We start from the raw sequence: 19,745 nt of genomic DNA, 5'->3' as shown, positions 1-19,745 counted from the left end.
TAGATATGAATCGTAAACTGTTGCCGAAATAATCGCATTTGAAAAAGTATTCGTACGAAATCCGCACGATCTAAGCGAGCGTTGTGCGATGTAAACGCAATAAACCTTGGGACATATCTTGCGTCTATATGCGACTGTTGTGCAATGAAAGCGACTGTTGAAAGATAATACGATAGGATCGCGCGAGAGACCAGGTGATCGGACGATTGAACGTGCGCCAATGCGATTGGACGTGCGATCATGCGTTCCAAGGTACGAATGCTCGTGCGAGTCAGAGGGGGTATATACCGCCCATTTCCGACTCTCTTCAGTAGACATAGTTGAAAGCGAGAGATCATGCCGCCCAAGAAGAAACAGAGATGCAGCATCTTTTATTATTATACCTCAAAATGATTATTCTACTATATCTGATTGGTCTAGAAAGTCACGTGACAGGGCTATTTCATAGGCATGAGCATACGATGCAGACAAAAATGATTAAATCAAAAATATTTAGTCATTATGATTCTCTTTATATCACAAAAGCAACATAACAATGATTCGAAATTATGAAAGAAAAGTAGGACAGTAACATAGGAAATCAAACAATCAGACGTTATTGCTATTGAAAAGTCAGACAATTTTTAGAAATCAACGTATTTTATTTACTAGTAATCATATGTTGTTCGATATAATAAAACGTTTATTGCATTAATGTTCATATGGCGACGCCCTCGGTAAATATGATTTTTCTTGGAGTAATAAATCTTCATATTTCCCCCACCACCATGCAGTGCATGTATATTATTGTCAATTGTGGTTTGAAACAAAGATGCTTATATAGGGTATATATACTAGTGGCATATTGAGGCTGATAAGTCGTGCAATGATTGTAAAACGTTGCAAGATCACATGAGACATGTTGAGCAACAGTCTCAAGGTCGCAAAACACACGCATTTACAGCAGCAATTCATCTTACGACTGTTTAAAATCGTGCATCACTCTTGCGAGTACACAAAACGTTGTAAAACGTTCGTACTAATGTTCGTGCGTGCGATAATTTGGATCGCGTTGGGTCGCGTCTGAATAGTGTGCATGTCCACTATTCAGAGGAGACTTGATGCGACTAGTAAAACGTATGCAACGAATGCGAGGGCTCGTGCAACGTATGCGAGAGCTCGTGCGAAGCTCAAAAATTTCGATCGCAAAGTGGTGTAAAGTGGTCGTGTGCCAATTGTGAAAGGGGCTTAAAGCAAGTTAAAAATGACGCGGTTTCAAACGAAATATGCATCGGCTGCGTTGTCTTAGCTCAAAAGCAAGACAAATCTTGTTGATTTCAGAGAGCCATGGCTGAGTGGCTGACAATGAAATAGACAGACATACATTGCTGTTTAACACACCAACCCAAAGTCCAAGTCTTGTTAAAATGGTTCTACAATCGATTGTCGTTAGAAATAGAGGGACAAAACTTGGTGGATGTAAATGTAAGTGAAACTTTACAACAGTAGTAGGATTGCTGGTCTGTTACAGTTCAAAGGTCAAAGTTATCTCCAGAATACAAAACCTTTTGAGAGGGGGTTGAAATTTCTTAAACAAAAACATTTTTTTTAAAGTGATTTTTATTAATTCATATTTCAGTGCTTCAACTGAGAGCATAAAAGTTAGATGAAGATTAGCTATTAAAAAATAATTATCTGTCGTGTTAGACCAGTTAAAAAGAAAATCACAGTAATTATCACATAAAAAATCCAAAATGTATCATAAATTTATATTTCTACAGCTTGTTGTTTTTTAATTGCAAAAAGTAAAACCAATTTTGAAAAGATATATATTTTAATATTTAAAAAAAAGATCCCCCCTCCGCCCCCCCCCCCCCCCCAAAAAAACCGACAATTTCTATAAAACCCGTGCGCGGGTGAGGTTAAACGTAGATTTAACTTTGAAGCCTAGTGTGTGATTCATGTCACGGAAGTAGATGATGACCCCAACGAACTCAATTGGAAGGTCAAGGTTTCAAGGATATTCGCCGGGAATTAACGGTGCTGCTATATGAATTTTAAAACATCGACAAAAGAATAAAATATACGAAACTAAGGCTGTTGAAGGAGGTTGGATGGTTAACCATCACATCAGCCTCTCATGTTTTGGGACATAAACTAATTTAGTACGGAAACTACAATGTACCAAATATTTTACTTAATGTGGAATAACACATCATCACAAAATGGCTGACCGCTGATCGAAACGACATTTCGTTTTATTAAAAGGATTTTATCGACTTCAACATGTAACTTACTTCAAAAGTGGATGAAATGTCGGACTTGTGATCCATATATCCCGTGTTCGAATTCCGGAGGGGCTTTTGTTGTTGCATACTGATATAATTGTTTCATGAACATGTTCATTTTTTTATCCTCAAACTGCAAATTTTTCGCTTATTTGACATATGTGCAGTTTATTTATCATTATATCTTTTATTATCAAATAATGTCCTGTTAACTTGATCGAGTGACTTTTTCCCGGTGTGTTATTCCACCTTAAGAAATCCGAACACTTGTCTAAATTTTTGTACAGAGCTCTTCGTCTAAAGGAGGTAAATGTAGCCTAAAAATGGCCACGACCATCCAGCCCTCTTAATATTTTGTGACGGTTACATAAAAAGATTATAAAAGTCGATGGGCCTATTTTATTGGGGAACTTATTAAGATCGGGACGAAATTGTTCAATTGTTACAGTAATGTCCTTACAGATGCATTTCTTTTAAAGGGGAGGAAAAAATGGCGATTAATTTTGCAAAGGTGTGAATTTTTAAAATAAATTACCGGTAATTCACTACATTTCATAAAAAGGAAAATCCCCTACCACATTAGGACTCTGCTGTAAAGGCGTATTTTAGAAATGCCATAGGGAATGGTAAAAGTGAAAATCGTAAGTTACTGTCCTTAGAATTTCGCTGAGTTGTGTAAATTTTGGTTACAAAATTGAACACTTGGTGTCAGTGTACCAAGCACGGGCCGAAACCTAGCGCCCCGAATGCGCACAATATTTAAATTGTTAAATACGTCTTCTCTATGCAAACCCATGGCTTGGACTAATAAATCGGCGGTTATTTGAATTCTGTCTTACATCCCTCGATCTTATTTGAAATTGTAGTTAATCCTGTTATCCAAACTCTCCCTTGATATCGATGTATTTAATCAATAAAGTAAAAAAAAATCGCAACTTGCCATGCGCGAAAAAAAGCAGTTACTGAAAAAGAAACAAATTGAATTTTTGAAATTTAAAGATATTAAAAGTGAATTTTAGCAGAAATTCTTTTTTTATTTACATTATCATGAACCTTCGACATTTATTAGTTACAGCCCCGATTGCGCATCCTACCGTAGTTGAGACTGTTTTGATATGCTCCAATTCACATACCTGTAGCTTCTTGGTCTAGTCAACCATTCGGAATTCTTTTACCTGTTTAAAAAGTCAAAAAAGTACAGGTGTGTGCAAGGGATCACACCGAGAGAAGCTGATCAGTGGTATAAATCGGACAGTTTACCGGGATGGCAGTAGCGGGGACAGAGTTAGAGTGGGGGGACATCTTGGTCATCATTGGATATTTTGTAGTAGTAATAGCAGTTGGAATAGCAGTAAGTATACACACACATATACTGTGTCTGTACGATGTTTTCTGCACGTTAAATCACCGGTCAATGTATTTGGATGTATATCGTTATTTATTTTATCAAAATTCTGTTTACAATCTTTTTATTGCAATCTATAGTTGATTAGAATCTTCTTACGTGGTGATAAACTTTGAGCATTTACAAATGCGTAGATATCTGCACGTAAAATGAAGTCGATGAGCAAATAACAATTCACATGCAAAGTAGGTATTGGCGATATTTATAGCCTCTTAGAAGTGTTTTTGGGGAACCTTCGTAATCACGCCTTAAATTCGATTTTTGGTAAATTTATATGAATGGCGCTCTGTAACCATGTATAAGATATCATGTGTCTAAGCTAATATATATCTTTACTACAAACCGTGAAGTTTATGACCGTGGTCAAATTTCTCTTTGATAACATTGTTAGCCTATACTGTGCATATATATTCAGTACTTGCAAGCTTAGCATTAATTATTGATATTGTTCGTCAGAAAAAATACCCGACTCGACGCTACATAAAATTTGGGAAATCGCAATTATTCCGAAATAAAACCTGTTTTTGTCCGGCGGTTTTATTCAAAGCTTTAAGTACACCGAGCGAGGATGGCTTCTTCTTTGAACCAAATTTTATGTGCCAAAATCACCGACATTTGTGACAAAGAGAATTTAAACACTGGTCTCTTCCAATATCGGGAGAAGGAAACTTGACACCCGTTAACAAACCGGCGAATAACAACAAGGTACCGTAAAAATGATGACAGAACTGAAGTTGTCTTAGTCACCCTTTTTGTAAGGAACGGATAACAGTTTTTACCCTTTGTAGTAAACAATGACGTTTGTTGCCTTCATAATCAATTGCATATATGCAAGTTGGTTATCTTAATAAATCATGCATTGCTTTATACATGGGAGTGCACGAGTTATTTTTCAAATTGTTGCGGTATTTAGAAGATCGACTTTTAAAGGCCTGACTAACTCCGTTAAGAATATACTTACTGTATATTTATACATAGAGAAACATGATATCTTTCCAAGGTTGTTCGTTTCTTTCAAAACTCAAAGTACACTGTTTTGCAGAAAGGGTATTTACGAGAAGTGTCGACGTACATATATACGCAGTACACATTGTACATTTTAACATAGGCAGTTGTATTTTTGGTCGGCTATGCTCCGATTCACAAGTTAACAATTTTATTACTCTAACTCAGCAAATATATTTGTGCTTGATGCAATTTATTCTGTAGAACCAGTTTTGGAAGAAAGAATAATGCTACAATTCTTGGAAATACTTTCAAATTTTAATTTAGCGATGCGTGATGGAGGACACAATTTGGTTCATCTATTATCCTGTACCTTGAATGATGTTTGTAGGTCAAGTGTCAAGGTCGTCTTGGATCAGGCAAAATTCTTTTACAGAGAATATATATACTCTCCAATAGGCTTTACTTGGCTCCTAGTTCACATTAACAGAACTTTTGGGTTAATGGTATGCAGTGACTTTATAATTTGAACCAGGTCAATGTGACAGTCATAGCGGGTCTTTTTATAATAAGTTTCCGACTGTAGATTATTTCCCATTTGCTTAATCTTTCTCTGGTTAAACAAAAATGCCTGTATGTAAGTGGTAATAAGATTGAATTAAAAGTTTTATGCCAGCTGGAAGATTTCTAAATTATAGGACAAGGTAAAAGAAAAATTCTCTGAATTGCTTCTCATCCTATTGTCCGTTATTTATGCGGGACCTTTTGAGATGGTCACCATCTCAATGTTGTCTAGTTTAAATAAAAATTATCAAAGTATGCATACGTTTCTTGTAAAAAGGAAATACGATGTTCCTTTACTAGAAATTAATTATATTTTTCATTGAAATGAATTAAAAGGGAAATGTAATTATTTACAATGTCCAAATTGTAATAATATTTAAATGTTTTATACGACTTGAAATTAGATTAGAATTAAAATACATGTAAGATTAAATTAATGATTTTTTCCCATTTATCAGTGTGTCAAATTGTAAATGTTGAATCTACTGGATGGGTATTAATACAAAATTTGCAAGCTGTCATTGTGTGTGTATGTGTGTGTGTGTGTGTGTGTGTGTGTGTGTGTGTGTGTGTATATATATATATATATATATATATATATATATATATATATATATATATATATATATATATATATATATATATATATATATATATATATATATATATATATATACACACACACATCAATCCAGTAAATTCAAAATTTTACAAAATGACAAACGACATACCTTCATTTATGTCGACTATTATATATAGATGTCGTTATATTTCAAAGAGATTGTACAAAACAAGAATTAATAATAATAATAAACTGGCACATCGAAATTCTAATCTATTCAAACCATCTATACATATATATTATCATATGCAAAATTATCGTCCGTCAAATATTCAATTTGCAAAATATATACTTATTTTACAATCCATGATTCGAAAGATGAAAGCAAACGAATTCATTTATTTATTTATTTTTTAATTTACGGACAATCCTCGTAATCCACGCAACTTATGCAGTGATACAAACTGTCATCTGTTGAAATGTTGCACGTTTAAAGACATTTAACGCCGTCGAACGTAGCTGAGATGAATGTGCATTGTTGACAACAGAGAGCGAAATTTTTGAGGCATTATCGGACGACGCTCTTGCGACCTTTGCGTTTCAAACATCGGCTGGTTTCCAAAGCCGGATCTCTCACTTCCTGGTGCATTTCTCGGGCATTTTTCGAGATAACTTTGTGTATGTAGTCATCACAATTGATAAATTGTCCACGTCTTAGTAAAACTACGCAAATCAAATTGTCTGGCCGATAACGCCCTAATATAGATAAAATTCTAAGGATCGGCAATCCAATGAAACGGGTACATTTGTGGGATCCTTTAAAAAATCATTAAACGTTCAAAGCGATGAGGTTTTGATTAACCACATGTCAAGAACAAAGACGGGGAAAAAAAAAAGATTCATTCTCTCTTGGTTTCAATGGTTTCAATTTTCAATTTTTTTAATCGGTTAAGGTGCAGCAACCCAAGGAAAAGAGACATAACTCTTATATATAACTACATGTCAAACCAAAAGTCGATTTTTATTAATCTTTGCACGGCCAGGTGTAAATATATTTGCTAAAATTATAAGATGCACGTTCAGGTTATTCTTGTTATAGAAGTAACAACCATTATTACTTATTTGTTATTTTCGAAGATCATATATATTTTGATTATTTTAGTCTTCATTTAAGTTCATAGTTGGAAAATATACTCTATATTATTTATTTCATTTTTACATCTTCTTTACTTGCATTTCAAACTCAAAAGTTCTAGCTGTTAGCTGCAGGTCTGTATCTCCCGGTCTGAAAAAAAAATTCGGTTGGACATCCTTGGTCGTCCATCCGAATGTTTTCAGACTGGGAGCTACAGACCTACAGCTAGTAATTCTGTCTCCACAGATCTAAAGGAGTGCATTGTGTTTTGACAGTCCTTAGAACGACTTTATCGAATGTGTAAATAATTTTGAATGAGACTGCGAGCTTTTTGTTTGTATATTTGCTTCTCTTTTCTTTAAGTGTCCGTGTGTCTTTAACACAGAGCAACGTAACCTTAGAGCCTAAAAATCGGATTTTAAATCAACTGTAATTTCAAAAAAGTTATAAATTCCCTCGGTCTGAACATTTGAATTCCTTTGCCAATGTTACACACCAACCGTTAAAATGCATAACGTCAAATAACAAGAAGTTTAATATAAAGTACTCATAAATCACTCGTTCAAAAAAAAAAAACCTTACCCTCAGGTGTGTTTGCTCAAATATATCTTAATACGTTTATATATTTGCATTACAGTCATCATGCAGAAACAGAGGCAGCGTGGGAGGGTACTTTTTGGCGGGAAGGAACATGCACTGGATACCGGTAAAGCTTTTTGAAAAATACGTGTCCCGTCTTTATGATAAATGTATTCAACTCACGTTTGAATTGTGTACCTGTGTAGATTCAGCTTAAAGGCTACAACATGCATGGCGACTCCTTTAATGACGTGTTTCAGAGTTTCCAATTTCCAAGTTCTTTTAACATGTTGTACAGCCTCCAGTCTAATTAATCAATGTATAGGCAGGCACGTAAAATCGTGACAAGCAAAAAAAAAGGAAAAATTAAGATTTTCCCACTTTCCCTAAATCTTCAAAATCCTAATCCGGGAGGGGGGGGGGGGGCGGGGGCGTAATATATAACTTCAATTTCAATCCTAATTTCTTTATTTTCCTATTAATCTTTTACATCCTCCAAAAAAGTGGGGGGGGGGCAACTCCATGATAATTCAATTTTTTATATGTAAATTTAAAAAAATTACTTGCTGCAAGAAAAAGTGGGGGGGGGGCAGCCCCCCCCCCCCCGGGCCCCCCCCCCCCCCCCGATGCTACGTGCCTGATAGGTACAATTATACAACCTTGTTAATTCCTTACAGTAACATCAGAGTGAGGAAAGATACATTATAACCACTGACATTGTGAAGATGGAATTGGCCTACCGATAAACCCTAACCTTCTCTGATCACAAAATCATTACATATATGACTAGCTTTAGTAATTTAGGACATCATATAAAGTTCAATATGGATAGTTTACTAGTAAATTGATTCGTTAAATAAATTTTTAATTATCAAGTCAATCCCGAGATTTCTCATATAACCGAACCCCCCCCCCCCCCCGCCAAAAAAAAAAAGGGAAAAGAAGAAGAGACGTTTAGCTAAAGTAATTTTTATTTTCTACACCACTTTGATGTATTTGAGATTAATCATAATTAATCATAATCTAAATAGTATTTTCTATACCTTGGAATACCGTCTTTACACCTTTTTTATACACCTATGTTGTGTTGCTCTCTGTAGGTTGGTTTGTCCCTGTTCGCCAGTAACATCGGGAGTGGTCACTTTGTGGGCCTGGCCGGATCGGGGGCCTCCAACGGGATAGGAGTGGCAGTCTTCGAACTCAACGTAATCTGTGTTTTGTATTTGTTTTAATTTTTTTTACATATATAAAACCCGTAGATATTGAAAACTGAGAAAAGGAAAAAGGGCTGTAAACTTGTTATTATTATGATGTATAATGATTCAATGTTTTGAAACCATTCGTATTCCAGGCCATATTCATCCTGATGCTGTTGGGATGGTTGTTTGTCCCTGTCTATGTGGCCGCTGGCGTAAGTCTCTTGATTTCACACTGGTATACATGTACTAATGCGCGTATTCATTAATGGATGAAAAGGATCAAAATAAATATTTTTTTGCAAAACTGACGCCTAAAATTTTTTAATTTGTATATACATGAATCTACAAAAGAAAAACGCTAATAAACCTGAAACAATTTCATTTTTACAATTTGTTCAAATTAAATGAATTTTCAGGTGTTCACAATGCCGGAGTACCTGAAGAAGAGGTTCGGGGGCAGCAGGATCCGTGTTTACCTCTCAGTACTGGCTCTACTGCTCTATGTATTCACCAAGATTTCAGTAAGTCGTACAGATCAAGAGAGGGAAAGGAAGAGAGAGAGAGAGAGAGAGAGAGAGAGAGAGAGAGAGAGAGAGAGAGAGAGAGAGAGAGAGAGAGAGAGAGAGAGAGAGTAAAATAAAACTGTAAAATGAGAGAAATGTTTTCTTTATATCCTTTAAAATTGATGTATTTTTATGGTGGAAAGAAAGAGAGAGTGAGGAGAATACATAAAATCTTTATGATCCTTGATAAAACTGTTTCAAACAACTTTCAAAATACTGTATTATTGCTTTTCTAGGCGGACTTGTTTTCTGGTGCGTTGTTCATCTTGCGGACCTTTAAGGGCTTTGACCTCTATTTGGCCATTATCATTCTTCTCATCATAGCTGCCCTCTTTACAATCACAGGTAAACTGGTGGACGAAAAGATTGCAACTCTCTATGTAGGATCTTCTTGTAATATAAATAGTTGACGGAAGAGTAATTTAACAGATGAACTGTTTTTCTCGTTTAGGCGGACTGACCGCTGTGATATGGACCGACTCCATTCAGGTGTTGATCATGGTCATCGGAGCTTTCATCCTCATGGTGATGAGTAAGTGTGCATATACCGTACATCATTGGCCAAAATACCTAAGACCAATTTGTGGCGCATTCGTGCCACTCGATTACAAACACACTCCAGTTAAATAAAAGATGTCATTTCATTAATTATATTTTAATTTCACAAATTTTTATTCATCTTGGATTTTAAAAAGGTCCATTTTAAAATGGTATACATGTATTTGTAAATATATACCTTAAAAAAACCCAATCATCTCAAAAGACACATTGTTTTCTGTCCTTCAGGTTTTGTTCGCGTTGGAGGGTATGAAGAAGTTGTACGGAGATTTTTCGAAGCCTACCCCAATACAACGTTACTGAACTACGACAATGCCAGCTACCCGTACTGGAAGTGCGGCATACCCCCCGAGAATTCGATGAACCTGGTGAGGGCCTACGACGACGGCTCCCTCCCCTGGCCCGGCATCATGTTTGGACTGACCATCTCCTCTGTCTGGTACTGGTGTTCTGATCAAGTGAGTACTCCACCGAGCGGGGATTTTATGTGCATATGGGGAGGGGTAGGGAAGAATTTCTAATGCAACTAGTTACTAAGCGAACAGTTTGAGAAGAAGCACCAAAGTACACAATGAATGATTCATTAATTTCTTTTTTCTATCTTATATCTTAGAGGAGTTGTAAATATATACTCCACCAAAATTTCTATGTATACAGTATAGTCGATCATTTGTTTTACCTATGTTTTATATGTAACTTTATAAGCATTATTTTTTATAGGTCATTGTTCAGAGAGCTCTTGCCGCCAAGAACATTGCAAACGCAAAGGCAGGAACCATCTTAGCCGGATACCTGAAGTTTACACCCCTGTTTCTCATTGTGTTCCCCGGAATGATCTCCAGGATCCTGTTCCCAGGTGAACAAAAAAACAAATTGAGCAATAAATACGTTACCTGTAGCAATCATCATTAAACATCCGTCTGTATTGGGGTTAATTGAGGGCATAAAAATTAATAACATTGTAGGTGACATTAATTGGATAAATATATTTATGGATAAGATGATATTTTTATCTATTCGTTTCCCCTTAGATACCGTTGGCTGCGCTGATCCCGATATTTGTGAGAGAGAATGCGGTAGTCGGGCCGGATGTACGAATATCGCCTACCCTGATCTTGTGATTGAAGTCATGCCGGCGGGACTGAGGGGGCTGATGTTGTCCGTCATGATGTCTGCCCTTATTTCGTCCTTGACCTCGATCTTTAATAGCACCAGCACAATTTTCACCATCGATATCTACAAGCGTATTCGAACACACGCTAATGACGTAGAACTCATGATTGTCGGAAGGTATGGTGTAAATTCTTAATTTCACTGCTCAAATGTTCGTTTGTGATTTCAGATTACCATTATCCCCGTCCCCACACTTCCAAAAACAGTTGCACTGCAATGAAATATCAGAAATGTATTAAATGTTTGAACGCAGATGTCATTTCTGGTATCTATTGGCAAAACGCCTGTATTTGCCCTTTCTCTGGTTTTCTGTTTGACTGTCTCTCCGTCTTTTTGTTTGTATGTCTGGGGTTTTTTTTTATGTTTGTTAATTTTCCCCTGTCTGTCTATCTGTCTATGTACAGTATATAACTGTTTGTCGGTGGGCAATATGTGCTGGTGTTGGTCGGTATCTCCAATGTCTGTTTGTTCGTTCGTCGGTCTTCTTTCTATTGGTTATCTATTCATCTCTCTGTCTGTCTGTCTGTCTGTAGGCTGTGTGTCCTGGTGTTGGTCGGTATCTCCATCGCCTGGATCCCCATCGTACAGAACGTGTCGGAGCTGTTCCACTACATCCAGGCCATCACCTCGTTCCTGGCGCCGCCCGTCTGCGCTGTCTATGTCCTGGCGGTGTTCTGGAAACGGACCAACGAACCGGTAACACTACACTCATTTCTAGCATTTACAATAGCCCACTGGGATATTATTTTTAGCTAATGTTTGGGCTTTCGATTTTTTTGGCCTTCAGTAACTCTAAATCACTCATTCTTCTGAACTGTTTCGGAAACAATGTGCCCGCGTTAACAAGGCTATACTGTAAAAGACTATGAATAACTTTGATAAACTTATTATAAATGAAAGAAAGGCTGTAATATACGTACATAGGTGTTTTCTTTTCCTTCTAGGGAGCGTTTTACGGTCTGATGATCGGGCTAGTGGTGGGACTGACCCGGTTTATCTGGGAGTACGTGTACAGCGTGCCGGCGTGCGGAGAGTCCGGCGACAACCGGCCGGACATCATCAAGAAGGTCCACTACCTCCACTTCGGCATTATTCTGTTCGCCATCGTCTTCTTCTGTACAATCATCATCAGTCTGCTCACGCCGCCCATCCCAGAGAAATGTGTAAGTCTGCTTAGTACAATGTTATAAATAGCACGAGGACGTGTTTTTATTTTGATTTTCCTAATAAAATTGTTATTAACATCTAATTCAACATTTGAAGTTGATGAAATAGACCGGTAACAAGAAAACTAGATGCGTTTCGTCGTTTTTAACATGAATTTTTAATCAAAAAACGTTACCTTTAATTTCATGACAAAATACCTCTCTTTAAAAAGAAATTGAATATAAGAAAAAAAATACATATAACATATTCTATATCAGAATGTCAATAGCAAGAGACTGGGTTTGCCATCTTCGGTACCAAAAGTTTTGTCTCCTACCTGATAAAAGAAATACATATGTATGCATTTACTATCTTTGTAATGTTGTTCGTTTGTGTGTATTTAGCTTCACCGCCTGACTTTCTGGGGTCGCTTTGACACGGCCGAGAGGGAGGACATTGATGCTGAAAAGGACCAGAAGGAACTAGAGAAGAGGAAGCACAAAGTGGCGTTCAAAGACTTCGGTAAGTCCTGATCACATTCTGCTCGTCATTCAGGAAAGACGAACTAATTTTTAAATTCTAAAATTTAAGATTAAATGAAATTTTAAAAATTATAAAATCACCAAAATAAAATTAAGGTAACATATAATTAATTTATGAATATTCTTAAACTACCAAATTTAAAAAAGATAATTGTGTTCAAATTATTTTTCCCTATTTAACGTTTTCAATTTCAAAAACTTGCGTTTTTAACCGGGTTTTCCAACGGAAAAATCCGGTTATTAAAATGGTGAAAATGGCGGGCGAGTCGGCGGGTTGGCGGGCGGCTGCCAAAAGGGTACCCTCATTGTACGGTTGACTCCTCCTACAGTTTTCAAGATAGGAAGTTGTTCTTTTGCAGATCAATTGTACATATATCAGAGGTGTGCATAATGCTAGGATTTTGATTTCTGATAATTTATGAAAAAAATACCAGCTTTTGAACGTAGTCATTTTTGCAAAATATTGAATATAGGGTACTCCATTTCACCGGATACGGTTGGTAGTGTTTATCAATTTTAGGGTTTACAACGATTATGGATACAGTTCACATATAAGAAAACCCGGTTTGGTGTCACGTTGACAGCTTTTTACTTGTAATAACGTTTTTTTTCATGAATCGCTTATTATTTATTAATTTCAGCCCACGTGGAGGAGGGCCAGCCAATATATAAGACTGCCCTACAATGGATCTGTGGGGTAGAGAAGATGGAGGCCACGATAGAGTTGACAGAGGAGCAACAGAAGGCCCTGGAGCGCAAGCAGAACTCCATCCACGAATCCAAGAACCAGAAGATTGTGACCAGTGTCAACGCCGTTATTCTCATGACGTTAGCCATATTCCTTTGGGGATTCTATGCGTAAAATTAAATCAGCGTGATTCGAGCAGTGTAAATGATTACCTTCCCATAGCTTTTATATATAGATGTAGGACTCTTCATGTACAATGGTATACGTATATTCTATTGGTGCTTTCATCTAAAGAAAGAAGTCCCACGTATGTTTATTACGTTGAAATCAATAACGCATTAATCAAGAATTAGAAAGGCACATATCATGTTTTATGACAATTGTAAAATATTTGTATTGGGCTGAGAATCAAGTAAGTTGCTAAAACTTGTGTTCGAAACCAATTGTATATCAATATATATATATATATATATATATATATATATATATATATATATATATATATATATATATATATATATATATATATATATATATAAAATATGTTCAGAAAAGTATACATGTAGCACTTGTTTTAAGGGCAGTTTTTCTCAGCACTAGATTTATACAACAAACGAAAATTAATTTGTACTAACATTGCAAATATTTTGTATATTATTTGAAAAAAAACCCATACATTGTCTCAAATTTAGTCGGTGTCTCAAGATTAGCCAGTGCAGCCAACTCAAAACAGTTGTAAATACATGTACATGTACAAGTATATATTTATATTTGAATCTATTACAGAAGTATTAACATGCAATGGATCGTGGAAATGTGTGTTTTCCGGAACGTTGAAATGTATGAATAATTACTGTCGTTTTAAGGAGAAAATCAAATATAGTCTTAGATATATTATCATGATCATTTGTGTGCTGAATTTTCAAGTTATATCTCAATGTGAGTATAACTATTATGTATACATTATATGGTTGATTTTTTTTACAGGTATATACACGTACTTCTTATATTTTATGAATTTATATTTTTGAATAAAGTATATAGAAATGACAATGTTTTCTATAATTATGTTGATATTCACGAACAAGTCCGTTCTCGAAATGAATGTGAATGAGGAAGACCTAAAGCTGCCTACAGTAAGTTTTTTCTGCGTTTAAGGACGTCGTTTACTCAGGGTTTGAGTTCTCAAATTCGGATTGTTATTAAGTTCAATGTCATGAGTAAAATTTGCTCTAAACACTAAAAGTATTTATGAAATGAATAATTATTGACTTACCATTTGATATCTTTACTATTTTATGGAGTTCGGCTCAAACAAAGTTGGACTTTAAGCGAAACAGAGGAAAATCGGACTATAGTTTTCAGATTTTGTTTTTCACTGAAATATTTTTGGTAGTACTGTAATATTCAAAGTAAAGATTTTATATGTTAGTCAACATAATTTTGCATATTTTTTGTTGTTTTTTTTCACTTTTTCATTTAGATAATCGAATGACACACGCTACAAAAATATTGAAAAATGCTTAAAAACGATAATTTAAAAGACACCATATCTCAAAATTTTGATCATTGACCTCATATAATTTTTATGCCTGCAGAGTAAGATCAATATACTTAGTTTAATGCCATAAATGTCACAAGTTTACTATTATCATCATTCAGTTTTTTGTTAAATTGAATCAAAAATGGGTAGGGATTTGAAAACTGATAGAGGAAATTCGGACTGGAATATTTATAAAAATTGTGAATGAACAATTAATGCTTTGTGTCTGTTTAATGTCACTGCCATTCATAATCTGTATTTCATTTCTAAAAGAGTTGAACAATTTTTAATATTTTCACAATTAAGAAAATCTCAATCATAGTGTAAAATTTTAAAGGATTTTTCTTAATTTTTCAAAAAATATTAAATGGCCATTAACTCAAAAAGTAGGTCATTGACCTACTTTTTTGAAAGTGAAAAATAGCACTTCTATAATAGGTCTTTAACATAATAAATGGTTTTTCATTATCATCAGTGGAATTTTTTTTTCATTCTGAGTAAACGTATACCTTAACGCCACCTTCGAAATACCAAACCTACCAGGGACAGTGATAAAATTAAAACAAGCAACATCTTAAAACAATAATACAAAGTATAAATTGTATTCAAGCTACACGTAACTAGCTGTGTAATTAAACTTTCATAACAGTTATAAAGGAAATTTTATTGATTTCTAGTATCCGATACAGGCACGTAGCATCGTTTGTGAAATTGGGGATGGAGAGGGTAGGTGAGACGTATATTCCTACAACTTTAATTTCACTATGAATTTCCTTAAGTATTGTCACTTGATTAATTATCTCCCCAAAACGTTGGGGGAAATGGTAAGCAAATTGCATGATGTAAATTGAAAAAAAAGTCTGCTCCACTAAAGCTATGGGTTTTAGGCTTATATATTAGTTGCAACTTGAAAAGTTAGTTTAAATCAAACTGCAAAAGATAAACAAAAAAAATTGGACAGCCCAAATTCTTGACCAGAAAATAACCAAGAAAACGTTGATTTGAAAAAGACGGAGAGAACATCCGTAGACATTCCGATGATGCTTTTATCCTCTGCTTGTTACAACGTGCTTTTATTTTTATCCGGAAAATCTGAAGCTGTATGTTTTAGTTTTAAATTCACTCTGCGTGTATAACTTCTGGTGATAAATCATCGACGTCAAATTGTAAACAGATAAAATTTCTTTACAATATTTCAGATTCAGGGAAATAACTGTGAACAAATTTTAACCTAATCGATGGGGAATTTAGATGTAAATTAATGATTATTTTATCTTTCTAAAAATGATATACAGCATCTGAGTTTGACAAACCGAAATTTGTAAGTTATTTAATATGCCCCCCAAATTTGTGAGGAACCCAGCAGGCAGTGACTACAGTCATGCTAGAAGAGACGAGAAGGTAATAAAATAGAATATATGGATTGATTATTATTTCATTATATTTTGGCGATAACTTGACATTGTGAAAATTATGTTGTGAAATAAATGGTAAAATCTGTTTGTTCTAAATGTTAATTGTATAATTTATGTAGCAGTTCTTTATTCAATATCATTACCCTTGTCAATTAAAACAGAAATCACAATACGATAAAGAAATTGGGGGAGGGGGCAGCAAGCTATATTTTCCAATCCTGAGCAAAGTTGTATAACTCTTCATGTCAGAGTTTATTAAGCATATTAAGTATCTAATATACATGTGCACGTGTTATAGAATTCCGATTTTTATTACAAGAAACAGGGACGTATATACGTCCCTGCAAGAAAATACTATATTCTGTCCCAATATATCCTTGATTCACATTTTGCTTAATTACTCTTTAATCATAAAAAAAAATCTGAGGGGTTAAATGATGTTCATTAAAAAATAAGAACAATATCCAGGATTTCTTTTTTGAAAGACCTACTCTAGCTTATCAAATTTTAATTCATTACTTAAATTAAGGGAGCCCCAAGAGATTTTTGCATCGAACAGTATATACCCTGGTGATAATACGGAAAAATCGTGTGAGATATTCCGAGTGACTTTCGCATGGAAAAAAGATAACTGCCAACATTTTCCATTATAAATCTTCTTTGGAAATCTGTTTTTGTCCCTGTTGTTTTTCTGAGTGAAAAATAATGTTTCAATGAAGATATTTTATCTTGGATAGTTTTCCTTTCATAGAGGTCTGGGTCTGAGGTACATGTACAGAGAAACTTAAGGGAACACACTCAACAAATTAGCTTCACCAAAATACATATGAAAAATGTAGGAAAGATCTAGAATTGATATTGATACTTTACTTATCTTTTCTTTTTAGGCATCCCTTCTAGATGCCGATAGTGATGATGAAGATTTCTTTCTGACGTAGGTATTCCTTTAGTACTCTGAATGGTTACAAATATTAATAGGAAATGATTTCAAATTAAATAATCTGGGTTTTTTTTATTTCCAGAGGACCTAGGTCCATAAAGCCAGGTGGAAGCAGGAGCGATCCTAAGATAGACAGGTATTATTCATTTATTCTTGGCCTAATACTATAAATTATATTGTATTATTTATTGACAATAATATACTTCAAACTTGGAATAATCAAGCCTTGGCCATAACACTTCGGTGAGCTCACTTTATCTCAGTCCCACTTTTACATAAGAAATTAAGGATGCTAAAGTTAGACTGAGAGCAAAAGCAAGATTGTCTAAGATTTTTGACCCTGAAATCTGATTTACCTATTTATTTTAACTTGATGTTATATTGATTTTTTACAAGACTGCAGAATCAGGTAGATGAAGTGGTGGGTGTGATGCAAAATAATGTGTCAAAGGTCATGGAAAGGGGAGATCGACTAGAGGATCTGCAGGACCAATCTGGTAAAATTATATACGTTAATAATACAAGTGAAGACAAATTCACTGATCTTATTTTAGAACAGAATGATAAAGAAACCATTGTCATATGATAGATGTAAGCATCATCATATACATGCATCCTTAATATTTTAACACTTAACGATATGTATAGATTTTGGTAAGAAGGATTGAAAAATATTTTGTTCATTCTCATCCCCCACTTCCGTAAAGGGAAGTTTTCTGTAGAATTTTCTTCTTAAAAAATAGGTTAATATATTTCTCTGATGAAGACTGAAATCTTTTGATAATCAGTGGAAATGTTGATTTGTATCATTACCTATGTACAGATTGTTTCTTGATTCCTGACTCATTGTCATATGAGTATAAAACAATCTTGAGAGTGAAAACAAAAATGGAAAACATATATTCAGGCCCAAGTGCCATAAAAGTTAGATGAGCCCACTTTTGATCTCGGTCTCTTTTTTCCACTATATGGCCCTTTCATAAAAGTGAGGCTGAAATGAAAAGTGAACTCATCTCACTTTCATGGCCCCTGGGCCAGACATTGAGTTTCTGTTCAATCAATTAGAACTTTTTTAGGCAATTTTTTGTCCATTAAAAAAAAATTGATCAAATTAAAAAAAAATTTCTGAGTGCATTTGAGCTATTTATTAAGCTCACGAAGTATCACTGTTATGAAATACATTTAAATGATTACTTGAAGATTTATTTACCTCTGCAGATAATTTAGCTGGCAATGCTGACATGTTTCGCAGTCGTGCAAGAGGACTTCACAAAAAGATGTGGTGGAATAATTGTAAAGTAAGAGAAACCAACAATGAGAATTATACCATATTTAATTTACTTAAAATACATATTATTCTAATAAATTCCACATCTTTATTTTACCATTTATTATTTTGCAAAATGTTTTACAATGAAAAAATGAATTGTTTTTCAGATGAAGTTAGCACTAGTTGTGATCATTCTAATTGTTCTACTTGTGATTATCAGTAAGTCTCATCATACTTGGAACCTCTATTCTAATAATTATTTTTCCATTTCAATACAAATGTGTGTTCATTTCCAACTGAAACTTCTGAAGCTCCTAAAAAAATCCTCAAATGTATTTTAATTACTTGGAGTTAATTTTTTTTTTTACACAAAATGATGGCCTTTCCAATCCATTTGATGTGTTGGGTTTAATATCAATGGTGTCGCATACTACTGTAAAATGATAAATATCATTGATTTAACTAATTTTTAAGATGAACTCAAATCTCAACTGTGAACAGTTACATGCATAGCTTGGTATATTCATTAAAAGGTTTTTCATAGAAACCTACATTATACATTGAGGTTGTTGGGTTTTTTTAATTGTTGGAAAAGCTCAAGAACTTGCATATTACCAGTAATATTTTTTTTCATGCCAAAAGCAAGTTGATTTATCCAACATTATATGATGTAGATTAAAATTACCAATAAAATTTTTAAATTAAATTTACATATTAATTTTCAGTTCCCATAATTGTGAAGTCACGGAATTGAGATATGAGGAGTTGGTGCTTTCAAAGAATTAAGGAGCTTTCCGCAAGACTTCAGATCTGAAAACCATTGGATGTGTTCTTGGCTTCTTGTAGAATCTTTTAATTAGTTTTGACAAAGAGACATCTATATTTTTTGTTACTTGTATTATTATTTTTAAGTTAGCAGTGAAATATATTTGAAATAGTCAAAATATGGAAAGATATTACCATACATTTCAAACATGTGTAAACCTGTATTTTGGTAAATGTACCGAAAGTATTGAATAACAAACATCTTTTTCTGTATTGCAATGTGAATTGAATATTGAAGTTTGTAGCAAATTCATAATTTGATCTTTTTTTGTTTTTGGTACAAGGTTTCCAATATGATTTGATGCCTTTGCTTAATTTGCTAGCTAGAGAATATAGTTTGTATTTAACTAATACATAAACGTACGCAGAGTAGCTTTACTCAACAGAAACCATCTACAGTCTGTCCCAAATTATTGCCTCCATCAC

General features: G+C 34.4%; 2 protein-coding genes across 2 annotated transcripts; both read left to right on the top strand.

Moving 5' to 3' along the window:
* Nucleotides 1-3,417: 3,417 nt before the first annotated feature.
* LOC128192174 (sodium/glucose cotransporter 4-like) lies at nucleotides 3,418-14,379 on the top strand. Its single transcript, XM_052864663.1, has 14 exons — nucleotides 3,418-3,618; nucleotides 7,516-7,584; nucleotides 8,558-8,662; nucleotides 8,809-8,868; nucleotides 9,073-9,177; nucleotides 9,456-9,564; nucleotides 9,671-9,751; nucleotides 10,006-10,235; nucleotides 10,498-10,633; nucleotides 10,809-11,067; nucleotides 11,484-11,646; nucleotides 11,895-12,113; nucleotides 12,501-12,618; nucleotides 13,280-14,379. The coding sequence occupies exons 1-14, from the start codon at nucleotides 3,532-3,534 to the stop codon at nucleotides 13,498-13,500; spliced, it is 1,962 nt and encodes a 653-aa protein (XP_052720623.1). The 5' UTR covers nucleotides 3,418-3,531; the 3' UTR covers nucleotides 13,501-14,379.
* Nucleotides 14,380-16,023: 1,644 nt separating this feature from the next.
* LOC128192173 (vesicle-associated membrane protein 4-like) lies at nucleotides 16,024-19,572 on the top strand. The gene is made up of 7 exons (XM_052864662.1): nucleotides 16,024-16,270; nucleotides 17,172-17,218; nucleotides 17,307-17,360; nucleotides 17,621-17,721; nucleotides 18,443-18,522; nucleotides 18,662-18,713; nucleotides 19,220-19,572. The coding sequence occupies exons 1-7, from the start codon at nucleotides 16,205-16,207 to the stop codon at nucleotides 19,246-19,248; spliced, it is 429 nt and encodes a 142-aa protein (XP_052720622.1). The 5' UTR covers nucleotides 16,024-16,204; the 3' UTR covers nucleotides 19,249-19,572.
* Nucleotides 19,573-19,745: the final 173 nt, after the last annotated feature.

This window comes from Crassostrea angulata, chromosome 7 (assembly GCF_025612915.1).
Source record: "Crassostrea angulata isolate pt1a10 chromosome 7, ASM2561291v2, whole genome shotgun sequence".
NCBI classification, from domain to species: domain Eukaryota; kingdom Metazoa; phylum Mollusca; class Bivalvia; order Ostreida; family Ostreidae; genus Magallana; species Magallana angulata.
Note: the sequence above shows the minus strand (reverse complement) of the source record. Positions and strands in the feature narration are given on the sequence as shown.

Excerpts from the sequence above, each read along its gene's own strand:
- LOC128192173 (XM_052864662.1), top strand. The coding sequence starts at position 16,205 with ATGCCCCCCAAATTTGTGAGGAACCCAGCAGGCAGTGACTACAGTCAT. Across the intron at positions 17,722-18,442 it reads GGATCTGCAGGACCAATCTG|ATAATTTAGCTGGCAATGCT; the intron begins GTAAAATTATAT and ends TTACCTCTGCAG. Across the intron at positions 18,523-18,661 it reads TGTGGTGGAATAATTGTAAA|ATGAAGTTAGCACTAGTTGT; the intron begins GTAAGAGAAACC and ends ATTGTTTTTCAG.
- LOC128192174 (XM_052864663.1), top strand. The coding sequence starts at position 3,532 with ATGGCAGTAGCGGGGACAGAGTTAGAGTGGGGGGACATCTTGGTCATC. Across the intron at positions 9,565-9,670 it reads TGCCCTCTTTACAATCACAG|GCGGACTGACCGCTGTGATA; the intron begins GTAAACTGGTGG and ends TTTCTCGTTTAG. Across the intron at positions 11,068-11,483 it reads GAACTCATGATTGTCGGAAG|GCTGTGTGTCCTGGTGTTGG; the intron begins GTATGGTGTAAA and ends GTCTGTCTGTAG.